General features: G+C 36.1%; 3 protein-coding genes across 5 annotated transcripts in view; 1 reads left to right on the forward strand and 2 right to left on the reverse strand.

Annotated features, from left to right (window-relative positions):
- LOC129270088 (hexosaminidase D-like) overlaps positions 1-9,643 on the reverse strand; it is a 25,021-nt gene extending 15,378 nt beyond the window's left edge. The window contains exons 1-6 of the mRNA XM_064105804.1: positions 9,219-9,643; positions 7,602-7,737; positions 5,138-5,192; positions 3,189-3,301; positions 2,640-2,727; positions 2,068-2,146 (exon numbers count right to left, since the gene is read on the reverse strand). Coding sequence (XP_063961874.1) covers positions 2,068-2,146; positions 2,640-2,727; positions 3,189-3,301; positions 5,138-5,192; positions 7,602-7,669 — 403 coding nt within the window. The 5' untranslated portion in view covers positions 7,670-7,737; positions 9,219-9,643. The remainder of the gene's footprint in view (positions 1-2,067; positions 2,147-2,639; positions 2,728-3,188; positions 3,302-5,137; positions 5,193-7,601; positions 7,738-9,218) is intronic.
- On the forward strand, positions 9,229-22,489 carry LOC129269465 (target of rapamycin complex subunit lst8-like). 2 transcript variants are annotated; one of them, XM_064105805.1, is made up of 9 exons: positions 9,229-9,458; positions 9,964-10,107; positions 11,889-11,940; positions 12,365-12,527; positions 14,020-14,095; positions 15,073-15,147; positions 15,500-15,705; positions 16,933-17,075; positions 17,815-20,324. In XM_064105805.1, the coding sequence occupies exons 2-9, from the start codon at positions 9,994-9,996 to the stop codon at positions 17,931-17,933; spliced, it is 948 nt and encodes a 315-aa protein (XP_063961875.1). In that variant the 5' UTR covers positions 9,229-9,458; positions 9,964-9,993; the 3' UTR covers positions 17,934-20,324. The 2 variants fall into 2 exon arrangements, with proteins under 2 accessions (XP_063961875.1, XP_054762940.2); XM_054906965.2 differs by lacking the exon at positions 9,229-9,458 and having other exon boundaries at positions 9,725-10,107; positions 17,815-22,489.
- Positions 20,322-23,878, reverse strand: part of LOC129269466 (intraflagellar transport protein 27 homolog) — a 13,045-nt gene continuing 9,488 nt past the window's right edge. Inside the window, exons 7-8 of one of the 2 annotated variants that reach the window (XR_010294916.1) lie at positions 21,711-23,361; positions 20,322-21,157 (exon numbers count right to left, since the gene is read on the reverse strand). Coding sequence is in view for 1 of the 2 variants with exons in the window: in XM_054906966.2 (XP_054762941.1) it covers positions 23,260-23,361 (102 nt within the window). In the remaining variant the exon portion in view is untranslated. Of the gene's footprint in view, positions 23,362-23,878 lie in introns of both variants that reach the window. The other variant, XM_054906966.2, reaches the window with a different exon arrangement.

Here is a 23,878-nt window from a genome sequence, read left to right on the forward strand (position 1 = left end):
CCCCCAACGTGGCCAAAGTTCTTTGACCTTACATGACCTTTGACCGTGATCATGTGACCTGAAACTCGCACAGGATGATCAGTGATACTTGATTACTATTATGTCCAAGTTTTATGAACTAGACCAACACACTTTCAAATTTATGGCTGTAATTCAACAAATACCCCAATTTGGCCAAAGTTCATTGACCCTAAATGACCTTTGACCTTGATCATGTGACCTGAAACTTGCACAGGATGTTCAGTAATACTTGATTACTATTATGTCCAAGTTTCATGAATCAGATCCATAAACTTTCAAAGTTATGATGGTAATTCAACAGATACCCCCAATTCGGCCAAAGTTCATTGACCCTAAATGACCTTTGACCTTGGTCATGTGATGTGAAACTCATGCAGGATGTTCAGTGATACTTGATTAACCTTATGTATAAGTTTCATGAACTAGGTCCATATATTTTCTAAGTTATGATGACATTTCAAAAACTTAACCTTAGGTTAAGATTTTGATGTTGATTCCCCCAACATGGTCTAAGTTCATTGACCCTAAATGACCTTTGACCTTGGTCATGTGACATGAAACTCAGGCAGGATGTTCAGTAATACTTGATTAACCTTATGGCCAAGTTTCATGAACTAGGTCCATATACTTTCTAAGTTAAGCTGTCATTTCAAAAACTTAACCTCAGGTTAAGATTTGGTGTTGACGCCGCCGTCGCCGCCGCCGCCGCCGCCGTCGCCGTCGGAAAAGCGGCGCCTATAGTCTCACTCTGCTATGCAGGTGAGACAAAAATTGATCAATGTTGTAATAAGACTTTCAAATAGTATTTGGGGTTCTATTTTCTTTGTTTCCCTTTGACTTCTAATTCTCAGTTTTATCATTGGAACTAATCAACTAATAATCCTTGATTAATTCAGTATCATTTAATACAGATATTTCTTTCTCAATTTGTACTTATAGGACACAATAAATAGTGAAAACTGAAGATATCCAAACAAATTCAATCAACAATAAGTTTCACCTATACAGCGGATGATTATATATCAAGATATGCCACCCACAACATCTACTTTTAGAAATCAGGCATCTCAAATCCTGTCAAATTCGGAAGGGAATCCTTCATTTACTTAGTTTTGTGATTAAATCTCTTCGCATATAATTAATGTTCCAGGGGCAAACAATCCACCCACGATCTTTTTCAACATTGTGATAAGATCTGTCAATAAAAATTTATCAAAGCTATCTGGAAAAAATTTAAAACATTAAGATATTGCCTCGAGACTGCATATTTTGGTTACTACTGATCCCAGTATATTCATAATCTCCACATCAATATCAATTTCTATGACAATCTGCCTTCTAGTACTAATGAATTCTACAAGGAAACCCTAGATAGATAAACAGGTATTCTGTTCCTGTCTCATTACAATCTTCTTTTGAAAATCGGGGATGAAACCTTTATAACAACAATGCAACATTCTAAGTTCTAAGAGTGGGGACTTTTAGGGTTTTTTAAATATAAACATTATCCTCACCATTTCTAATGGGCTGATCAGATATACTGAAAAATCTTGCATGTCAAATTAAACCGGGGAAAAAAAATTCAGATTCCCATTTAACTACCTTGTATAGTTTACATTGGAACCAGTAGGAATTTCAACCCCCAATTCCTGCTATTGATAAATAGGGCTAAACGCTTTTAGAGGATATATTTTCCATACCAGTGAAAACATGTTATCATAATATTTTGTGACAATTTCAGTGATTTTCATTAGATTGATGCAAGTATGTACAGGCTTGTGTGTGATAAATGGTTAAATACTTCATACATGGACACATATATGATATACAAATATATTTAAAAAATATACACTGAAGTCACTGATTATAAAGAATTTAGATTTGAAACCAGGGATGTAGTCAAGGCCAGTACTTTTGAGTCATGAGGCCGCTGAAGAAAAACCTTCTCCTATAGACTTTGTACATGTGACTCAGTCTGAGGCTGAAGCCAAGGCCAGGATTAATGTGGCCTCGACTGCTTCCCTGTTTGAAATACAACTGACTCACCAGGATGAGATGGACACAGACTCCTCCTATCCTCTGGGTGTTCTCTAAGATGAGTGAACCGTGAATGCTTTAATACAAACTGAAAATAAAACAAATAATCTCTTTAAAAATAGAAAATTTTATTTTTGACAAACCAGTAGACATGTTATACCTGAAGGAGAAAAAAAAGGGACTACATCAAATGCATATTAGGTATAATCAGGTTAAAAATGTTTTGGAAATCAACACACAAGGCCGTTTTCTGAAACAAAATATAGATGTACTTGTACACGTCGGTATGTAGCAAGGGTTCTTCAAGCACAGCAGACAGAGCTCTTTATCACTCTGCATCACGAAGCAAAAACATCTGATTTTCTTTATCAACTATTTTTTTCCTTCAAAGTAATCACAGATAAACACTTCAATCCTCTTGGATGTAATATGTTTATGGCAAACAGAATTTTTAGAATATATGAATAACTTGAATATATATTTTTGTTTTAAAATGGGTAAACATGAAAAAAGAGCTAGTAATATTGGATGATAATTACTTCTGCATATAAGACATATTATCACAATGTTTTATAGCCTACCTCCATATGACCAAACGTCTGAATGAGAGGGATATATTGCAAATCAAGACTCTTAGCAGCTTGTTGAAGAGTGGCAACGTCTCCAGAACTATACATAAATTGAACAAAAAATTATATTAATTTTTTTATTGTACTATCTTGGTAAGCACCCAAAAGAAAAAGGTAATGTTGGATACAGAGAAAGAGAAAGATTTGATTCAGATTAAAAGAGAATGTGTATTCTCATTAAATTCTGGAATAACTCATTGAATTAGAAATTCAGGAATAAATCCATTGAATTAGACATTCAGGAATAACTCTATTGAATTAGATATTCTGGAATAAGTTGATTGGATTAGAAATTCTGGAATTGAATTAGAAACTCCATTGACAAATATATATGTTAATATAAAACATTTAAAGCAAAGTTAAGGGGAAATACAGAATAAAAGACACATACATTCTGAGCACACTTAAGAACAAGAAACAAAGCAACTTGAGGAGTCCTTTATCTAAAATTATAGTTTTCAGGGGATGATCTTGGGTTCGAAGTTCATGACCTACATGTACCTGTAAAACTCATCACCCTTTTGCAGTACATCAAGTTCCCCTGTATATGGGAAGGTGTCCTCGTACTCCACTAGAAGTCCTGTAGCACCCCATTCTTTGAACAATGGAAACACCTGGATGAATCGAAAACAAATTAATAGAAAGAATGGATTAGACTAAAGAAGCAATACGATGGTGATAAAAAGTTGGTGAACCTCACCAGAAAATGAACATATTTAAAAGTGTTCAAGTTCTGCAACGTTTGAGATATATTCAATTGTGAAGTTAGGTGATAAAATATTACATCCAATAATGCTTGTTTGTCAGGGTTCGCCAAACATTGTAGTGTTGTTATCTACATTCAACACCCAGCATGAAGGAGTGCATTTTCTGGTGGGGTTCACAAACTTTTTAGCACCGCTTTATATTTGTGAAACACCATGCTTTCATTTCTTACATTAATATGCTACATGTATTTCACATTGTTTTATCACCCTTTATAACACTCTGACCCATGTACCTAATATGAGATGTCTATGTCTAGGGAAGTGAGTGATGTTACTGTCTGAGGAAATTCCACGGCTCTGGGGACCTTAAAAGTTCTTATGCAATAGCTTTTAGATTGGATAACATGCCACTACCAGCATATAATTGCACCAAGACATTTGAATACATGCCAAGGTGTAAATAATATGATCATTATTTTTTATCACTGCTTGTAAATATTTAATCATTTTATCAAACAAATAATATCATAGTTTACTAGCAATTCTGTTTAATAGGCTTATGTGAAGGATATGAGTACTGTGTAATTTATCAGTTGTGACCTCCTGAATTCTTCCAATATGTAAGTGTACAACATGTTAAAGAAAATTGCCTCCCATGAAAATGCTTGGTATATTAGGATACAAGAGAACCTACAGTTGAAAAGGTTTCGAGCATCGTAAGTATTTATAACCAGTCCAAATAAATTATTGAACGCATGAGGCTAAAATTCTAGTACTAACAGCATTTACTCCATCCATAACATTTTAAACTTGTTTGGGTTCCCAGAAAAAAAAAGAGTAAGAACCAACTGGTGTGGTATGCAGGGAAAAAAATGACATGGGGTCGATGTGCTCTGGCAAATACAAAGAGTCCCCGAGATACCCTATTCATTACAATGTTACACCTAATCCAATATTGCATATCTGGCAGTCTCATCTGCTTAATACGCAATTCAATATTGCATTACCTAGTGCTGACTTTGATAACAATGTACAATGCAAAATTGCTCACAAAGAGAGGGAAAACCCCCATTAATGTGATAATAAACTCCTAAAGTTTATTGACCTCAATTGACCTTTGCCCAATGACCTGAATTACACTCATTCAGTTGCCAATAAGTGATTACCATTATAGTTTTATGTGAAAGTTTTATGGAACAAGCACTAAATACAATTCTGTACATTATCTTGAAAATTCAAATTCTTCACTTTGGTAAAGCATTTGACGCAACATGGTCAAAGCTCATTAATCCTAAATGACATTTGACATTGATCATGTGACCTGCAGCTCATGTAAGATGGTCAGTGATACTTGATTACCCTTAATATGTCCAAGTTACATGAAATAGGACCATATACATTTGAGATCTCAAAAACTTAACCTTGGTTAAGATTTGAATGTTAATACCCCAAACATGTTCAAAGTTCATTGACCCTAAATGAATTTTAACTTTGATCATGTGACCTGAAATCCAAGTTCAAGTTTCATGAAATACGACCATTTAAATTTAAGATGACATGTATAAAACTTAAACTTAGTCAAGATTTCAATGTTGACAACGCAGCTACTATCAGGAACATGGCGCCTTTATAGTCTCACTCTGCTATACAGGCTAGAAAAACAAACAAATATTATTACCACCATTGATCATCATTATTTGCATCAAGCCATCGACTAAATAAATGAAATAATTGATGACTTACCTTCAGTAAATAATCTATCTTGGGAGGAGCTCCTTTCAAATCCAAATGAACAAGTCTAAAACAGTTAATAAAAAGGGATATTAAGTGACGTTAATAATGCACTTAAAAACTGTTGTATTGCTAACAGGAATCAAGAAAATTGCACATAGATGAGCATGAAAAAGCCTGGAAAGGACTGCATCCCAATTGTCAGCCGACTGTTTCAGTTGTTATGTGAGGGCATTTAACCCTATAGCACCTACAGATTCCTATACATAATGGCAATTACTCACTGGAGGAAACAATAAAACTGGTAATAAGTAGGCATTGTTCCAAACAAATTGAAATAGTTTTTTATAAATTTACTTTTGTTCATTACAAGTTTTATTTATTTTGTAGCATAGGACCTGTTGAATAGAATGGTACATGGCAAAGTTCAATCAGATGTACGAATATTGACCTTTGACAATCGTTTGCAGAGCGAGAAGAAAAAAAACAAAAGTTCGGGTTTCAGCCGCCCCAGTCCCACGCCTTCAAAAAAATGTAAAGTATCACTGACAGAATACTAAAGTTTTCGCCAAATCTTGGATCAAATATATGTCAAAAATTAATTCCAACTCACATCTAGATGTCACTCTGTGTGATATCCAACGTTTTGATGAACATATAGCTACGCCCAAGCTTCTTCGGCGAAGTAAGTGGTTTTCCGAGACATGGACGCAGCCATCTTTGCTGAGATCGACTGCGCAACAGTCTGGAACTTGACACACCGATGCATGTCAATCGGTTTTTCTCTATTATACTCAATAGGAGCATACACTTTTCTATGCAGATTTATATAGCAGCCAACCTATACGGTATGCACACGCAATATTACCACGGTAAATCATAGATAAGAGATACTCTAGCGCAAAGAAAACGTACGGGCGGTTAAGGGCGGTTCAGTGTGTAATAGGAAGGGCGGTCTCGGGCGGTTCAGGTGCTATAGGGTTAAAAAGCATCCCTTGGCATTGAACCACTTTTCATGATATTCTTTCCAACTCCTAGGTACATGGAAAAAAAAACCATGATAGCTCAAAAATTCATCATCATCATCATCAATTCATCATCATCACCATCACCATCATCTTCATCATCATCATCATCATCATCATCACCATCATCTTCATCATCTTCATCATCATCATCATCATCATCATCATCTTCACCTTCACCTTCACCACCATCATCCTCATCAAAACCACCACCAGTCCACCAATATCACTGTCACAACCTTTGAACATCATCTCCATCATCACCAGCAGCATCATCTTCACCATAACCAACACCTTCATCATCATTGTCTGAACCTTCTTTAAATCAGTACCTTACTTTCCACCACTGCCACCAAACTCATTAGCATCACCATCCCCATCACCTTTGTCATCGCCACCACCACCATTATCTTCATCACCACCAACAGCATCATCTTCACTATAACCAACACCTTCATCATCATTGTCTGAACCTTTGTTAAATCAGTACCTTACTTTCCACCACTGCCACCAAACTCATTATCATCACCATCCCCATCACCTTTGTCATCGCCACCACCACCACTATCATCACCACCAGTATAATCATGAAATCTCCTTGACAACCACTAGCATCCATGCATTTGTAATACATGTACATTGAAGCAGGTCTTGTTTTGTAAATGTTAAAGTGAATGAGTTGTGCAATGAACTTGTGAGAAAGGTGAAGAGAATCATTGTAATTGTTCAAGTTCCTTTTTACTTTTAAGAAGTATATACCTAGGAAAAAAGCAACAATTCTTCCATCTTATTCAGCAATTTGTGCATTGCAGTACTGATACTGCAATACACAATTACTTTGAGACAGTTCAACCCACAATAGTCTTGATTACTATACAGGGCTCAAATATAAATATGTCACAAGCAGCCATGTTGGAGGACAGAACAATGGGAGTCATGTGAATTGCTAGACCATAAAAACAATGATTAATCACAGTTTGAAGCACAGGTTTTTTCTGTTTGTCATCCAACATGGCTGCCCGTGGTAACCCTCTTCAGATGAATCTGACTTAACAGCACTTTAACTCATGATGATGGCCTTATGGGATGGAAGGGGGGGGGGGGCAGTGAGCTTCCAAACAGAATAAACACACAAAACTGTAATTTCAATAGGTTATGCAAAATGCAAGACCAGGTGTTGCCATATCAGCTTATGATTGAATTGCTGAAACTTAATTATTACCAATTCAAATCTATATAGGCCCTACAGGTTTCTTTCCTGTGAGCTAATACAAAACAATGAATAGAATCCAGTTTGCATATAATTTAGTTGATGCTAGGTCTGGACATTCTTCAATAAGATTTGAGGTTGTTAAGATCAGTAGAGCCTTTATTTATTAAATAAAGGTAGGCCTATGCATAAAACTGTTAAGCATGATCAGGTCTAAAGGGAATATCCAGCGTAGACTTACCTTTTATATTGATCAGGCATTGGAAGTGCTTGAGATGGAACTCCATAAATTATGTTTTGGGTCTCCATCTTGAATGAAATTCTAAAAATCTCCAGCTAGTAGTAGTATGAGTCACAGCATAAATGTTGTTTCAGATCTAGTAGAGATAAGGGGGAGGAAAATCGTTCTTTTATAGTAGATCTACAAATAAATAACTCAAAATAAATTATAAATCACCCAACGGCCCTAGGCAATGTGATTCACACAACTTCCAAACAAGGTGGTGAACCATGAGTCTCGCCTGATTTCTCCATCAATAAATTATACAAAATGATCTTTTGACCCCTAAATGACTTTGATCTTATTGATCATTCTAGTGGACACACGTGTGGTATCATCCAATGATATTTTTACCAAGTGTAAACACAATTGATGCAGAAATTAGGAAGGCAAGTTAAAACAAGTGGAACGCCTCTAGCAGTCTCGCCTGCATTACGCAATTCGATATAGCAGCAGTGCTGCCTCTGAAAACAGCTAATGAATAAATATTCGTAGAAGAAAACACTAATATAATAATAAAATATGTCCATTCACCCAAAATGACCTTTGACCATGATCATGTGACCTAAGACATGTGCAAAACACTCATTCATACTTGATTACCTTTATGTCATTGAGCTAGATCCATAAACTTTCTAAATGACCTTTGACCTTGGTCATATGACTTGAAACTCGCACAGGATGTTCAAGGATACTTGATTGCTCTTGTAAACACTGCGTGTCTAAGTTTTATGAACTAGATCCATAAAATTTCAAAGTTATGATGACAATTCCTCAAATACCCCTACGATGGCTAAAGTTCATTGACCCCAAGTGACCTTTGACCTTGGTCATGTGACCTGAAACTTGCATATGATATTCTGGGATACATAGTTGCTCTTATGTCCAAGTTTCATGAACTAGATCCATAAACTTTTAAAGTTATGACAATTCCTTAAAAAAAACCTAACATGGCCAAAGTTTATTGACCCTAAGTGACCTTTGACTTTAATCATGTGACCTGAAACTCAGGCAGGATCTTCAGTGATACATTATTACCCTTATGTCTAAGTTTTATGAACTAGGTCCATATACTTATGACAACATTTCAAAAACTTAACCTTGGTTAAGATTTCGATATTGATTCTCCCAACATGGTCTAAGTTCATTAACCCTAAATGACCTTTGACCTTAGTCATGTAACCTGAAACTCAGGCATGATGTTCAGTAATACTTGATTACCCATGTAATCATGTACATTAAGTGGTGAATTAACCAATTAAGACTTTTCTGAGTAACTCTCCAAAGTCCTAACATGCCTAAGTAATACGTTCTATTGCCCGTTGTCTCTTCTGTACGTCTTCCAGTTTCAAGTTTAAGGTAAAAGTTTCAGCTTCATTCGAGATAGGGGTCTAGAAATAACTTTTCAAGCTCGAGTTTGGTAGGGCCTGACATTATTTCTGTCAGTTATGATCGATCATGTCTTTCAAACTAATTCAAATTAAAACATGTAACGTTAACTTAAAAGTTAAGTTCAACTGAGTTACATATTCTTATTTATTTGTAGTACATTTGACAATCACAAGAGTTAACTTTTACCTGTTTTCCCAGGTTATCACCAGGAGCTGGACATTGAGGAACAGAAGATCCTGTGTCCAGAACTGAACCTTTGGCTTTGTAACCTGGCTTATGTAACTTTCTCAGCTGGCTCCGGGCACGTATTGGAATTCGGACCGCCGCAGTACTGAACTTCCCCTTTCACTGACGTGACAGTGACACTGTCACTACAGCCTTACAGGCTACACACAGTTCAACTCTGTCTCTGAGAACCAGTATAACGTTAGTATTGACGGCTAAATATCCATATTTTCTTCCACTAAAATTTAAAAATGCATTCAAACTTTCGCTTTCCAACAGTTGTGTCAGCGTCGGCTTAACGTTTCACAGTATTGCATTAGAACGAGAAGCACATTGCAAAGTGGCGTGCTATGCTAGCGAGCTGCTGTAGTCTGACGGCTGAGTACGAGTATTTTTCATGATATGCAGGCATGATCTGCATGCCGCGCGCGCCGCGCCGCGCTCTCTAGCTCCTCCGCCCTCGCGCTGGCCTGGATATGGATGCTGCCGATGTAATTGCGCGATCGAGCTAGCTAGCAAGCTAATACGGTCTTCGCCTTGTTTACAAACAAAAGACTGGTATCATTTTGTACCGTAAGCTCATGGATAGACTATGCGATTTCATTTTACGAGAAGGGCTACCATACCGAGCCTGTAATGCACCTTCATATGATCAGTGCGGAAGCTGCTTTCTTTGATTAGTCTGGTTCTCTCTATTCCCCTTCAGCTGGTTACTTCTTAGCAGTTTTAAACAGAAATGGGAAATCCAAGCGATCAAATAATTCTCGCCACTGCCGGCTATGACCAAACTATTCGTTTCTGGCACGCACACACGGGTATTTGCCACCGCACTGTCCAACATCAAGAATCGGTGAGTTTCATGAAATTGTGTGTGGTAATCTATTGGATTTTTTATTAAGGTTATAGTCGGTCAAGAGTTTGAAGAGGGCGTGTCCGATGCGAAAGTGTGATGTCGTTGGTGGGTGGCGAGTGAGTGGGGGGTGGGGGGGGGGTTGCATTGTAGCTCTTTGCTTTAAGAGAAAAAAGAAATAGGCCTAGACATAGTAGCTTTTTTATATCTATTTCCTCTTCAAATTTTACTTAATCCTTTTATCTTGGCCTTTGAATTTGAAGTAATGTCCCTGCCATTGAATCAGTCCATCCTGACCTGGGTTGGGGTTAGCCAGGAGGCTCCTAGAGAGTAAAAATCATACACTAACGTGTGCTTATTTCATGGAGCTAGGCATATCATAACCTTGTTCATTGAATGAGTGGAGCCAGGGATTGTGCCCCATTCATGTGCATATACCGCGGTCAACATTGCAAATTTTGCCCCGAGATTTCTACTTTCCCTGTAAAAGATCTAAATCATGTAAATGGGCTAGAAATTAATTTCCAACATTTATACAATTTCGATTTCATTTTGAAACAATTATTCTTTAAAAAAAAGAGAAAAATATTATGAAAAGACAGGAAAGAAACTTGCCGGTGCGATGTTTACATGGCCATCTTGTTCTCTTTGTTAGTAGCTAAGATACGAGACGCTACGGCATATAGAGGGCGGCAGACATCTGCCACCCTCTAATTGTATTATTAAGCCAAGGGGAATTTGCATAGAAAGATGATGAAAATTAAGGGGCCAAAATACATTTGCAAAGTCATATTCTCAAAAATATAATATCTAGTCAGTGATATGTTGATTTCCACATTTTCCCACTGAAAAAAATGGGTGCCAAGGTGTTTGACTATTCATGAATTCTGTGCTAAGATGTACAATCTGATTGGCATTTCTTTTTATGACTCTCAATGTACATGTACATTCTAAACTTAAGAAAACAACTACTTTTAAGCAGCCTCAACACTGATGTAGAAACTGTGGTTCATGTGTAAAATATTTGTTTATTAAGGTACCACAAATAGCAAGCTTTCTGTTTATTTCATAGCTTTAAAATCTGTGATGGGTTTTAGTCAACTCTGTAGATAATTCGAAACTATGAAAGTTGTAGCTTGGAAGCATTAACCAGTCAGCAGCATGTTCATGTTGAAGTTGTGAAAATTGAGATTGACGGCGATGAAGAACAGTCTTTATATCAACCAGCTGTTGCTCAATGCTCTGTACATCAGTTAGCAAAAAAAAAACATGTCTATTGTGTATGTACTCAAATTTATTTGCTGGTGAAAATAGTGGTTTGGGAGAGCAAGTAATTGAAATAGTCACGTTTTTTGGCAGATGTAGGTGATATAAAATGTATGATTTTTTTTTTGTAACTCATAGGCTATACTGTATGTGCTCATAAAATTACACAGATGCCAATTTAAGTGCTTATATTGCTTTGATTGAGTTGTTGCTTACCATAATATATTAAGGGGGTGATTAAAAATTAGGGAAGTAATTGCGATTATTGTAATTGTATTAAATCAGACATTAAATTTCTTTAATTTTATGGCAAGGGTGTTTTTCTATATTGCAGCACAAATGGAAAATATAAAAAAGAACACTGGAAATCTTCAAGACTTGTGATCATGAGAAGGGCATTGAGTTAAATCAGCACCCATAGTGTTTGATAGCATTTGATTAATTTAAGCCCAGTTTAATTACCATTATTATTGTCATTTGACTCATTATAATCCTTTCCTCTTTCCAACCCACAGCAAGTCAATCATTTGGAAATCACCCCGGACAGGAGTTTATTAGCTGCTGCAGGTGAGTATTAATATGGAAAACAGATTTAGCTTCTCCATCACAGATTCTCTAAACTATTTGCACATTTCTACAACTTTGTGTTCCATATTTGTCACACACTACTTCAATGAAGAACTGAAGGGGACTCCTAAGATTGCTGTGATCGTGAATGATAGCAGTACTTTTTACCTCTAGGCTCTATTAAAGAGCGGTAATGTTATTTCAGAGTTTTGTGAAAAACAGAATTTGTATTAATAAATGTCTTTGGTGAAATAAAATAGACATGCTCCTTGCATAAAATATAAAAACTGCTCTGAAGACTGAATTTCTATCAATTATTTTAACTTAAGTTCTTCCCTAGAAGCATACACTGGAATGAACTTTTAAAATATTAAAATTCAGTTCAAAGAAATTCACCCCCGGTATTTTGTCATCTTCTTTATAGGTTACCAGCACATCCGTATGTATGATATCAACTCAGGAGACACCACACCAATCATCAACTATGAGGGAATCCCTAAGAATGTTACATCGGTTGGGTTCCAGGAGGAAGGCAAATGGATGTTCACAGGTGGAGAGGACTGCACTGCTAGGATATGGGATCTCAGGTATGAAGGTGTTGTACAACAAAAGAGATGCAATCAATATTAAGTTTGATTGTTCCTTTTAGATTGTTTGTATACTGACAGATGCCATTGACTGTACAATTGATTGCATCATTTTATGTAGGGTTCTGATGTTGCTTTTATTTATAGAAGGCATCAACATTGGTGACTAATTCTTTTGGATGAACATTAATTGTGGAAAATGAGAAAATTTATGCCAAAAAAAATAAGGAAACTGCTCAAAAGTGTAGGATTGTGATTTATTTATTCATTCATTTATTCAATCATTCATTTATTCATTTGTTAAAACTTAGACAAGTGTATCACTGAATATCCTGCCTGAGTTTTGCACCACATGATAAGGTCAAAGGTCACTTAGGGTCAACAAACTTTGGCCATGTTGGGGTCATTTGAGGAATTGTCATCATAACTTTAAAAGTTTATGGATCTAGTTCATGAAACTTGGACATAAGAGCAACCATGTATCCCTGAATATAATGTGCGAGTTTCAGGTCACATGACCAAGGTCAAAGGTCACTAAGCGTCAACGAACTTTGGCCATATGAGGGTATTTTAGGAATTATCATCATAACTTTGATATTTTATGGATCTAGTTCATGAAGCTTGGACATAAGAGCAATCAAGTATCCTTGAACATCCTGTGCTAATTTCAGGTCACATGACAAAGGTCATTTAGGGTCAACAAACTTTGGTAAAGTTGGGGGTATTTGTGAAATTGTCATCATAACTTTAAAAGTCTATGGATTTATTTCATGAAACTTGGACATAAGAGCAGCAGTGTATCCTTGAATACCCTGTGTGTGTTTCAGGAACATGGCCAAGGTCAAAGGTCATTTAAAGGTCAATGTACTCTGTCTGTGTTGGGAGTATGTGTGGAATTAGCATCATAACTTAGGAAGTTTATGGTACTTGCTCATGAAACATCGACATAAGGGTAATCAAGTATGAATGATAGTTTTGCACAATCCTTTGGTCACATGATTATGGTCAAAGGTCATTTTGGGTCAATGGACATAATATTTTAATATCTTATTAATGTCTCTTCTGTGAATAATTATTCATTAGCTGTTTTTCAAAGGAAGCAATGCTGCTATTTCGAATTGCGTAATGCAGGCGAGACTGCCAGAGGCGTTCCACTTGTTATATATATTTTTTTTCATTTGTTTGATTTTGGGGGGCTTTTTTTAAAGCAAAAGTGCTTGCTTGTCATAAGCCTTAATTTTAGGGAAAATCCCCATACATTGTATGGGCTTTACCGATATACAAACATAGATCTACATGTATAACATATGCAGAGACACAGTTTACAAGTCCTGTTTTTTTTTAAGTGTACAGAGCTTTGTGTACGTTTTCACAAAAATGTTTACAACATGTAGAGTATGGTATATTTATACTGGAGATGTTTTCTTCGGGAAGTAGTTCATTTTATTTACAAGAAGTTATAGATTATGTTCATTTACTTTTTCATTGACAGAGCACATAACTTGCATTGTCAGAAGATCTTTCAAGTCAATGCCCCTGTGAACTGTGCTTGCCTACACCCAAACCAAGTAAGTAACAAAAGCTCACTTTCCACATAAACCTTCTATGGAATTTGTGCATATTTTCACAAAATCACCATTAGAAGGTTTTTGACATCCTATATGAAAAACATTCTGGAGGATAGCTATGAACTTGAATTTAAACTTATTAATTTTGAAAAACAGGCCCTATTGTTTCATTGAACCATCACATTTTAAGTTATTCTATCAAGAGGAATATTACCACATTTTCATTGTAGTTCCTGTTACAGGCTTTGTCCATCACCAAGAGTGGAAATGACTTAAAAAAAAAACTATTGTCTCAAATACGAAAGTCATTATTTTACTTTCCCTCAATGACTACCTGAACCAGAGGTTGACTAATGTATGTGATGGGACTACGAGTTAGCTGTGCTCAAGTAATGTAATGGTATTTCAGGTGATTTTCACAATTTTTAGTGGCAGCAAGCTATAGGCCACCTTCCTATAAAGCCTGAAATATAGCCTTACAGCCATATAGCCATAAAGCCTTACAATGGTGTCAATGACTGTGTATGATGATGCTCTTTAACTTGTATTAGATATTTTTATTGTAGAATATCCAACAAATGAAAGGAATAGTCTTTCCAAAAAAATACCCCTGAAAGATGAATATTTAAGTTGGCAGCACTGTATTTTTCAGTTTTCAATCTACTTGTTCAAGACTTCAAGTGTGTTAATTGATATTCCTCTTAACACAGTCAGTGACAGTGAATTTGTTCTCAAATGTATCATGCATGACACACTCACCTTGTTGATTTAATTTATAGAATTTTTCCACTCGACTCTATTTCTTTTCTTTTTTCACATTGTAAATAACAGATTAAAAGATGATAATGGGAGAACCTTTAATAGGAACTAGTGTCCTTTTGGCAATCCTTGGCCATCGATCAATGGGTCTTTTTGATTTCCTTGTATTTCTTTTGCCGGAAATCAAATAAATAGATAAATTACCTTTCCATCAACAGGGAGAGTTAATTGTTGGTGATCAAAGTGGAACTGTTCACATTTGGGATTTACGGAGTTGCCACAACGAACAGCTGGTAAGTCGGTACATGTCATCAGAATAGAAATACTATCACATTGCATTCCTTTTAAGAAGAAATAGCCTTCACATGTAATAGTTGATTGTTTTTGCATCAAAATCTAGCCTCCAGGAAAGGATCTTAAGGTAAAGTAAAAGAGTATCAATTTATAATTTGGTTAATATGTTATTTGTGTCCTTTTAGCCCTTATTTGTCATTATTATTGCTTTAAAAAATTAAAAAATATTTAAAAAAATCCTTGACAAAATTGTAACTAGCAAAAAAAAATCATATAATAAATCATATTTTATCTCGTACATAGCTAATTGATTTATCATAATTGTAATGTTACATTACATCTTCATCTCAGGTTCCAGAGCAGAATTCCTCTATCCAGTCGATAGCCATAGACCCTGAGGCTACTCATATGGCAGCAGTCAACAACAAAGGCAATTGTTACGTCTGGAGGATCACCCAAGGCCAGGGTGACAACGCCCTCTCACAGCTCCATCCAAAGACAAAGATCCCCGCTCACAAGAAGTATGCCCTCAAGTGCAAGTTCAGTCCGGACTGCACGTAAGTTCTTTATTTAACTGCCGGGAATTCAATCCTAACATCACTTAACTTGTTTTGTGAATCGAGAGTTTGTAGGAGTTTTATCTAGATTATAACGTTTAGACTTTAATTCCTGTCAGCTGACATACATATATGAACTCTGTCCTGTAAAATTCTTGATAAGAAGAAGCACCTGTATGCTAAGTTTATTATTTGTCAAAATAAGATGAAGGTGGTAGGAAATTCCCTCCCGTTACATTAAAACAAGAAAAACATGGGTATCGAGTTGAACACTTAGAAAGGGTCACCACTTGTTTATAAGCTTTAGTCCTGCGTTTATTACAAACAGCCCTGCCTGTAGTGCATGACACAAGAATAAGTATCTCAGCCAGAGAATATGATTGAATAGATCATTGTTTCGGGCAGAGGTGTCAAAGAATTAAAGACAACTTTGTTTACCTTCCCGTACTAAATTTTACATTAGGTAGTTGTAGCATTTCTTATAGGGAAACTCTACAATGCATCAATTACGTTGGAAATGCAATTGAAATCCCAATGGAGAGCTGAGAGGCTTTTGTTTAAAGTTGGTGGACTGGGACAGCAGATCAGCCGAAGATTTGGACCGAACGAACAATTGCAAATATGTCGTTGTCCAGAGCCATTAGATTTCGATGCTGTCCCTGTCCACCAACTTTCGACAAAAGCCTCTCAGCTCTCCATTGTGATTTGACTTGCATTTTCAAAGGAATTGGTGGTTGTAGAGAGTTTCCTTGTAGTAAATGCCAGTTGTGGTAATAATCTCAAAATTAGTTCGAACAGAATCCAATAAAGTGACCACCCAAGTGTTTGTTTGTATGTATAAATAAAAATGTGTTCCAAGCGGCTCTGGAATTGATTGTGTAATTGTTGAGAAATGAGCAAAATAAATAAGGCATTCCATCAAATGTTAGGTATTTTTCCAAGCAATATTAATACACCATTCTGCATATGCTTTTCTTTTTGTGTGATAGTGATCATAAGTGTTGTCAGTTCTCAGCTCAGATTCGATGATATCACAACAATAAGTATATGATAACTGGATGAAAATTAACCTTGATTGATTTCATAGACTTTCTCATGAAATCATTGTTTGCTGCAACTGCATTCTTTTATCTTTAAATCTGTTAACTGTTTGTAATCAAAGAGCACATACAAACTTTACAAAGTGGTGTTACTAATGCAATGTTTGTCACATGCTTTTCCTCACAGGTTATTAGCAACTACATCAGGAGACAAGACGGTTAAAATCTGGAGGACAGCAGACTTTTCTCTTCTGCAAACGTTAAGTGTTGACATGCAGCAATGGGTGTGGGACTGTGCATTCTCATCTGATTCACAATATGTAGTCACAGGTAAGAGTTACTTTCCAAAGTTTTTGAAAAGAAAATTCTTTTGGCAATGTTATCCAATAGTGTCGAGGATTCAGGTTGGGCGTTGGAATGCTGGTGTTGTGAAACAACCTTAACACCAAGCATCATGGTTAGGTGACTCTCGACCTACAAACGGGGTTTGAATTTCAGCGATTAAATTTGAATGTATGTCCATGTATTCATTTTGAAAGAAATCTATCCACATTATGTTGCACTCAACCCAAGTGAGGTGAATAAGAACGCGGCAGGACTGATTCCTCCTCCAAACCACTTGAAGCAGCAGATGGAGCTAAAGCCATTGTAAAATCCTAGATAGAAGCACTATAAAAATGCCACTTATTAATAACTATAGCACCTAATGGCAGGTGGGACTGTTTGTAGGAATCATTTGTAGTGTCAAGTTTCCTTAGTACAATTAACAAACTTTGTAGCAGTATTTCATTTGAAAAGTGAATTTTAGCTGTTGCTGGATAAAATTAGAGGTTTGATTGCATTTGAATCTCACCATGGCACTTGTATCCTCTGTCAAGGCATTTATTTTCATTTGCCACTCTCCACCCAGGTGTAGTAAGTGGGTAGGAAGAAATTCCTTGAATGCTTGAGATGACCAGGGTAGCCATGCTAAAGCCAGGGTAATAATATGTAGTGCTGAGAAACATTGCATTAGGCGCTATAAATGTTGCATAGTATTATTATTTGATTTTCCTTTCCCTTTTTTCAGCATCATCTGATAGGACAGCTAGGTTATGGAGCATAGCAGAAGGAGAGGTCAAACGAGAGTTTAATGGTCATCAAAAGGCTATTACATCCCTAGCTTTCTGTGACAACATCACCCCATAGATTACCCACCACCCTACTGCATTGTTATCATAGCAACATAGAGGAGATGGGATCGGCGAGAGTTCAAGAGTCATCAAAGGACAGTATCCCGAGCCTTCTGTTCTGACATTACATCATAGGCTATCACTCAGACATTGTTGCCATAGCAAAATGCTTAGACGTAGTGATGTGATGACTGCTGACATATATCCTCTGTGCCACATTCTCCCTTTGCTGAGGACTCTTTGTATATAGAGGTTAAATGATGAATGCCCAAGGAGTGTGGAAAATGATGCTATGAGAATCAAAGGTCTCTGAACTATTTGAAGATCATATAGACTGTATATGGACAACTCTTCGTTGTTTGGTGGAACTGTATTGATGTTTTTCATCTACAAAACAAGCGAAATTGCTTTGTGTTAAAATAAAAATGAAGAAAAAATTATTCATCTGTCTTTATCTTGGATTGTGCAGATTATTACTGCACTACATTTACTATACACAATAAAGTCAAGATTATACATGATGGCGGGTACTCTAGTCCAGTTAAGTAGGCCTTGGTCTTACTCTGTCCTGAAATTATGGGAATCCAGACATTTCAAGATGGCATTTACATGATATGTTTCCTATCTTTAAATGGTTCTTCCCACATGTTTTTATGATGAAGAGAACCGTTTCAGTAATGTTAAATGAGCTGACCAATTGAACTTGTAGTGTTAGAGATACCTGTCACAATTGGCTATCCATAATTAAACTACAACTTTAGACCAGAGTTCAGGATATAAGCAGATTTGACTAAGGTTAGTAAATCTCTAATTTGAAAGAACGATTCTGATTGGTTACTAGTCAGTGTACTGAGCAAAATTTGCATGCAACGATGATCTTGATAGGCCATTCCCAGCAATTAATGTGCCTGTTATGAGGCCCTGATGTGGTGACAAAGTGCACAGGTTATAATGAACACACAATAATCAGCAAGTAAGTCTGTCAGAGTCAAATCTTATGGAACCTCAGAAATCTGATCAACTTTGAAGAGGTTAATTTTACATTTTGCAGTCTGATAACATAAGTGAAACTTTTCTTATAGTAGAATAATCACTGAACAGGAAGGAATTTTTCAGACTGGATTGTAAAACTATATTTTATTAAATGGGTAATAGTAACATGATACCAAGTATCAAGCGCAGTAGAAGGGTTTCACACGCTGATACTTGTTAAGGGATGCATTTTCAGAACATGGAAAAAACTTGTTTAGGGTGCTTTTCGAAACCCCCATGGTCACGCATGGTATCCACTAGTCAATGGAAGTGCCCCCATCCCCGGATATGCATATAGTTTGTATATAAGTGGACCATATTGTTATTATTAACCTCTTCCAAGTCTAATTTCACCTAACTCGAACGGATTTCTAAGGTCCTCAAGAGATTTGTCCAAAAGTTATTGACAAACACATTACTTGTTTTGTGCTTACTTTTAGAGAATTTGATCAAGCCTTGGTTTTCTACAGCCAAGAGAGAAAAAAATATGTTAAATTTTATGTCTGAAAAGTCTCGCTGGATTGCAATATTTGTGAGTTGTAGTAGTATCACTGGGTTTTATTTTATTTTAAAGTATGCTTATGTATATCAAATGTGCAATTTATCTTGTCCTATAGATATTTTGAGAAAGATTTACAGTATTCAAGCAATCTTTTGAGAGAGCTTTTTGTCTTTTGCAATGAAAAGGTTCAAGTTATTGATAAAATGCTGATTGTGGAGGATAAGATCGTAGATCTCAACGCGAGGGCTTTGAGTCTCGCTCATGCCGAAACGCGTCTAACAAAAAAATCTGATGCTATAGCGTTGTGTGTTAGCGTGCCTCACCACTGTATTCAGTGCAGGTGTGAATGCAGTTGGAAAACACTCCGTCCATCGGAAAGGACGCAAATGTTAGTTCCGTGTATAGGAGAGTCACAACCTATGCACGTTAAAACCAATACACTATTCGTCAAAGAGTAGGGTGTTCACCCGGTGTATTGCACCTGCCTGTCCCGGCAAAATTTAGGTCAAGTCAAGCTTGACGTTCATATGCCATAATAATCAATAAAATGATTGTGGGCATTAACTGAAAGACAAGACAAGAAATCTCTGTAATTTCACCTTCCTCTTTTTGACCAAATACAAAGTTAAATACATGGCATTAGTTATATTCTAATATAAGATTGGTGTAGTAATTGTTTATTTAATTCAGAGCTGGATAAAAGTTGTACTTGTAGTGCTTGTAAGGGATAGATTTGTATAGACTCTTCAAACCTTGTTCCTTTCAGCAGCTCTTAAGCTGTCCCAGGATGACATTTTGTGCATCAGTTTGAGTTGTCATGATGAAGTAAAGTCAAGTATTGTAATATGGAAAGAATCATGCTAGTCTATCTAAGTTATAGTCTGAATTTTATTGAATGTATTGTTTTACTCTTATTTTATACATTTGAGACTCCTCATTTAATTCAAGAGTCATTATCTCTAGCCAATATTTTCCTGCAATGTGAGATGGGCATAAGTTCCGGTAGCCAAACAGATAAGCAGAAAAAAAGTTACCATTTCAAGACAGATTCTTTCCTTGCTATCATTTTCAATTGATATTGAGCAATGTTACCACAGTACAGTGTAGTTCCCAAACGTGACTACTTCACTGAAATCAAAGGGTTGAAGAATATAATGAAAAACAATGGATTTTCTTGTATAGAAAATCTATCTCTTATGTCATTGTTTTTTTTTAGATTCATTACATTACATTACATGTAATTCCTTATTAACTATTATGAGTGACATACAATATATCATGTGCAGAGCATAATAAACATACTGATAATCTCTTTTAGTATCATTATGAATGAAGTTATGATGAAACTAAACCTGCAGCAGGTTTTTATTGAAATAATCTTGTACAAATAATTGTAAATAAATAGTATGATAAAGTTAAAAGGAAATGAATGGTTTCATCTCATTCTTTTTCTCTTCAATTGTCTGGAGTATGACAAATTAATCTTTTTTTTATTATACAATGACAGCATCCACTAATATTCATAAAGATATACAGTATATACATAAATATACATGCCATACAATTTTCACATGTAGGCTGGACAACATTGATGTTGGTGATGTCACAATCCTGTAGCAGAGTGAAGGACTAATTATGTGTGAAAATGTCCTGGCCCACAATCATCCTGACAGGCACATCACTGTTTATACATCATTCATTATGAACTTTTAAGCTCAGTTGACACTTGCACGCATTGGGCCAATGTGCGAACTATGCGTGCCAGCTTGCGGATAGGTGCGTGCCAAAATTTTCAACATGTTGAAAATTTTGGCACGCATTACAAATTTGTGAACTGTTCGTGATCTATGCGCAACCTAGTCGTACCACTGCGTGGCATCGAAATATAAATTTTGTGGCGCCAAGAATAGTAGGCACACCCCCCAGGGTAGTGGCACGCAGTTCACAACAGGGTCGCGCATACTTTGCGCATAGGCCAAGCATACTTCACGCATAGTTCACGAATGATATGCGCAAAATTGTGAGTGCAGACCACGTGATCAGTGTGAGTTGTACTAATCAACAAACGTAGAGGGTGTCAACACCAGAAATGTGAATATTTAAATTTGCGCTAGATACGTCACAGAATAGGGTGGTGTCGAGAATATTTGCTGAAAGCACGTCGGGACATTGCGTGAACTGATATAGCAAAGTCGTGCCATAAAGTGTCCCGCACTGGCACGCATCAATGCGGGCACCACAATGCGTGCAAGTGTCAACCGGGCATTAGGTTCTAAGCCCACTGCAAAGAACCGCTTCTCAAATGTCATCATATTGAGCTATGACCCTGAATAAACTCGGGGAAATGTTTGGGCCTAACGCTTTTGTGTGCAGTCCATTAATGTATTTCTGCTTGCAGTGCATGTGACTTTCAGGATACTCAATTCAATTTCTCATCTTGTTGAGTCCCAAATGCTACAGCATTATACACATACTAATTATTTGGTGCACTTTAATCAACATATTCCACTAAAAAAAAGTTGAGGCATATTCTTTCATGATTCGATATTATGACCAAAACAAGGGAGCATTGCATGAACAAACTTGTCGGACGTTTTATCAGACAAGTTCTGTTTTATCTGAGTTACCATAGAAACTGTGCTTCACAGCCAATCAAAATCAAGGAAAGATATTAAATATGACAACTTGTTAGATGACAAATGTTGATGAAATGCTCCTTTATCTTTAAAAATGACAAGGGTTTCCTCAAAATGACACTTTGTTCAATAGAACAGTGGACCATCGAACCAATTTCTGCATAGTCCTTAGTAATTAAGTTACTAGTAGAAATTACGCATTTGTAAATAATTTACATTAATTGTATACTTTCATTCACAAAATATGTCTGTTCAACTTGTAATGAAATATTAATAAAGCAAGACTTTTTCATGTTTTTTTTATTTAGAGGGTACATTCTGCCATCATTTATGGAATTGACACAATTTTTACAATCTTTTCAATAAAATAATTATCCTTTGACCTAATTTTTCTTAATTTTTCCTCATACAGCTGCTTAAGCTATGATAACTAGAGAGTATAGCATCTTTTCATACAAATTAGAAAGAAGAGAAATTGTATTTCACATATCATTAAAAAAAGGGTGGGGGGGAGGTTGGACAAGAAAATGATGGGTCCCAATACAGTACAAAGACGTTGAGGTCAGATTTAAGTATTTTATAGAATCCCGTCAGGGCATTATTTCATGAAGCTGATGTTGACAACTTTCATAAAACAGTGTCAATTGTATTTCACAGCCACTTTGCATAAGATAACATGTTTCCTAGACTGTATATCACTACAAATGCCACATTCTATGAAAGTATTTTATATCAGTGGCATCTATAACTCTGAATGTGTTATCTATAAAGGGGTTCAAGCTTGTGTTAGCTGCACAGACTTTTTACGAGAAGAGTAGCAATATGCAATAACAGAAACTCAAAGACAAGATATAGGAGAATATAGCTAAATATATGTCATTGACCTTTAGATACAATTTATCACACATAAAATGTTCAGTACCCAAGTCTTGTGTACAGATTTTGAAATCAGATCAGACTGAATCTAAGAAACATTTTTAAAAGAATAGTATCTTAATTGACAGCCTTCACAATTACTTAAAAACCTTAATGAATACATAAACAGACAAAATTTTGAGTTACAATATCACTAAAGAAAAAATAGTGCTTCTCTACACAAAGTTTGTTTACAATATTTACAAGTAATATATATATCCACAAGAATTCATAATGTCTTAAAGATGATTGATCTATCACGTTGCTATAGTCTTCATGACTTCTACTCTCTCTTGATAGAGCTTGTAGAAAGCATTGGCCAAGTAATAGAATGGTGCATCAGTGTTTTCTTGTTCCTTCTGTATGGAGAGATAAGAGAAGTTAATGAGGATTTTTAGTATGAATAGGTCAAACTCTTTGAGATGGTAAAAAATGACATGACTTGGGTTATCCGTATCTCATTTTAACACAAATCACTCACCCTTAACAGACGATTACCCCCTCAAAGAAAATCAGAAGAATTAACAAGTAGGACAAGTATAGTTATCAAATTGCAATGTACCGAGCATGGTAACAAGTCTTTTTAGCCAACCTACAAGGTGTATATTTGTTAGGAAAACTTTAAACTCACATTTTGGAACTTCATATTTCAGTCAGTCCTAAATTATGGTTACCTTTACAAACGCAAGACATCAGGTTGACTATATAGTCCAGTAGATATGTGAAAAAGATGCTCGAATCTGGCAGAAAGTGTGAAATCTGGCATACAGGGGTATTTTTGGGCGCTGATTTCAAAAATTGCCGGCCCCAAGCGATTTGACCATCGGGTCGTCCGCCATTTTGAAATCCAAAATGGCCGCCATGAAAAATCATTAA

This window comes from Lytechinus pictus, chromosome 10, assembly GCF_037042905.1.
Source record: "Lytechinus pictus isolate F3 Inbred chromosome 10, Lp3.0, whole genome shotgun sequence".
NCBI lineage: Eukaryota > Metazoa > Echinodermata > Echinoidea > Temnopleuroida > Toxopneustidae > Lytechinus > Lytechinus pictus.

What these genes read in the sequence shown, in the direction of transcription:
- LOC129269465 (XM_064105805.1), top strand. Translation starts at nt 9,994, where the DNA reads ATGGGAAATCCAAGCGATCAAATAATTCTCGCCACTGCCGGCTATGAC. An exon ending in CTGTCCAACATCAAGAATCG is followed by an intron (nt 10,108 to 11,888) that starts GTGAGTTTCATG and finishes TCCAACCCACAG; the next exon opens with CAAGTCAATCATTTGGAAAT. An exon ending in AAGTTCAGTCCGGACTGCAC is followed by an intron (nt 15,706 to 16,932) that starts GTAAGTTCTTTA and finishes TTTTCCTCACAG; the next exon opens with GTTATTAGCAACTACATCAG.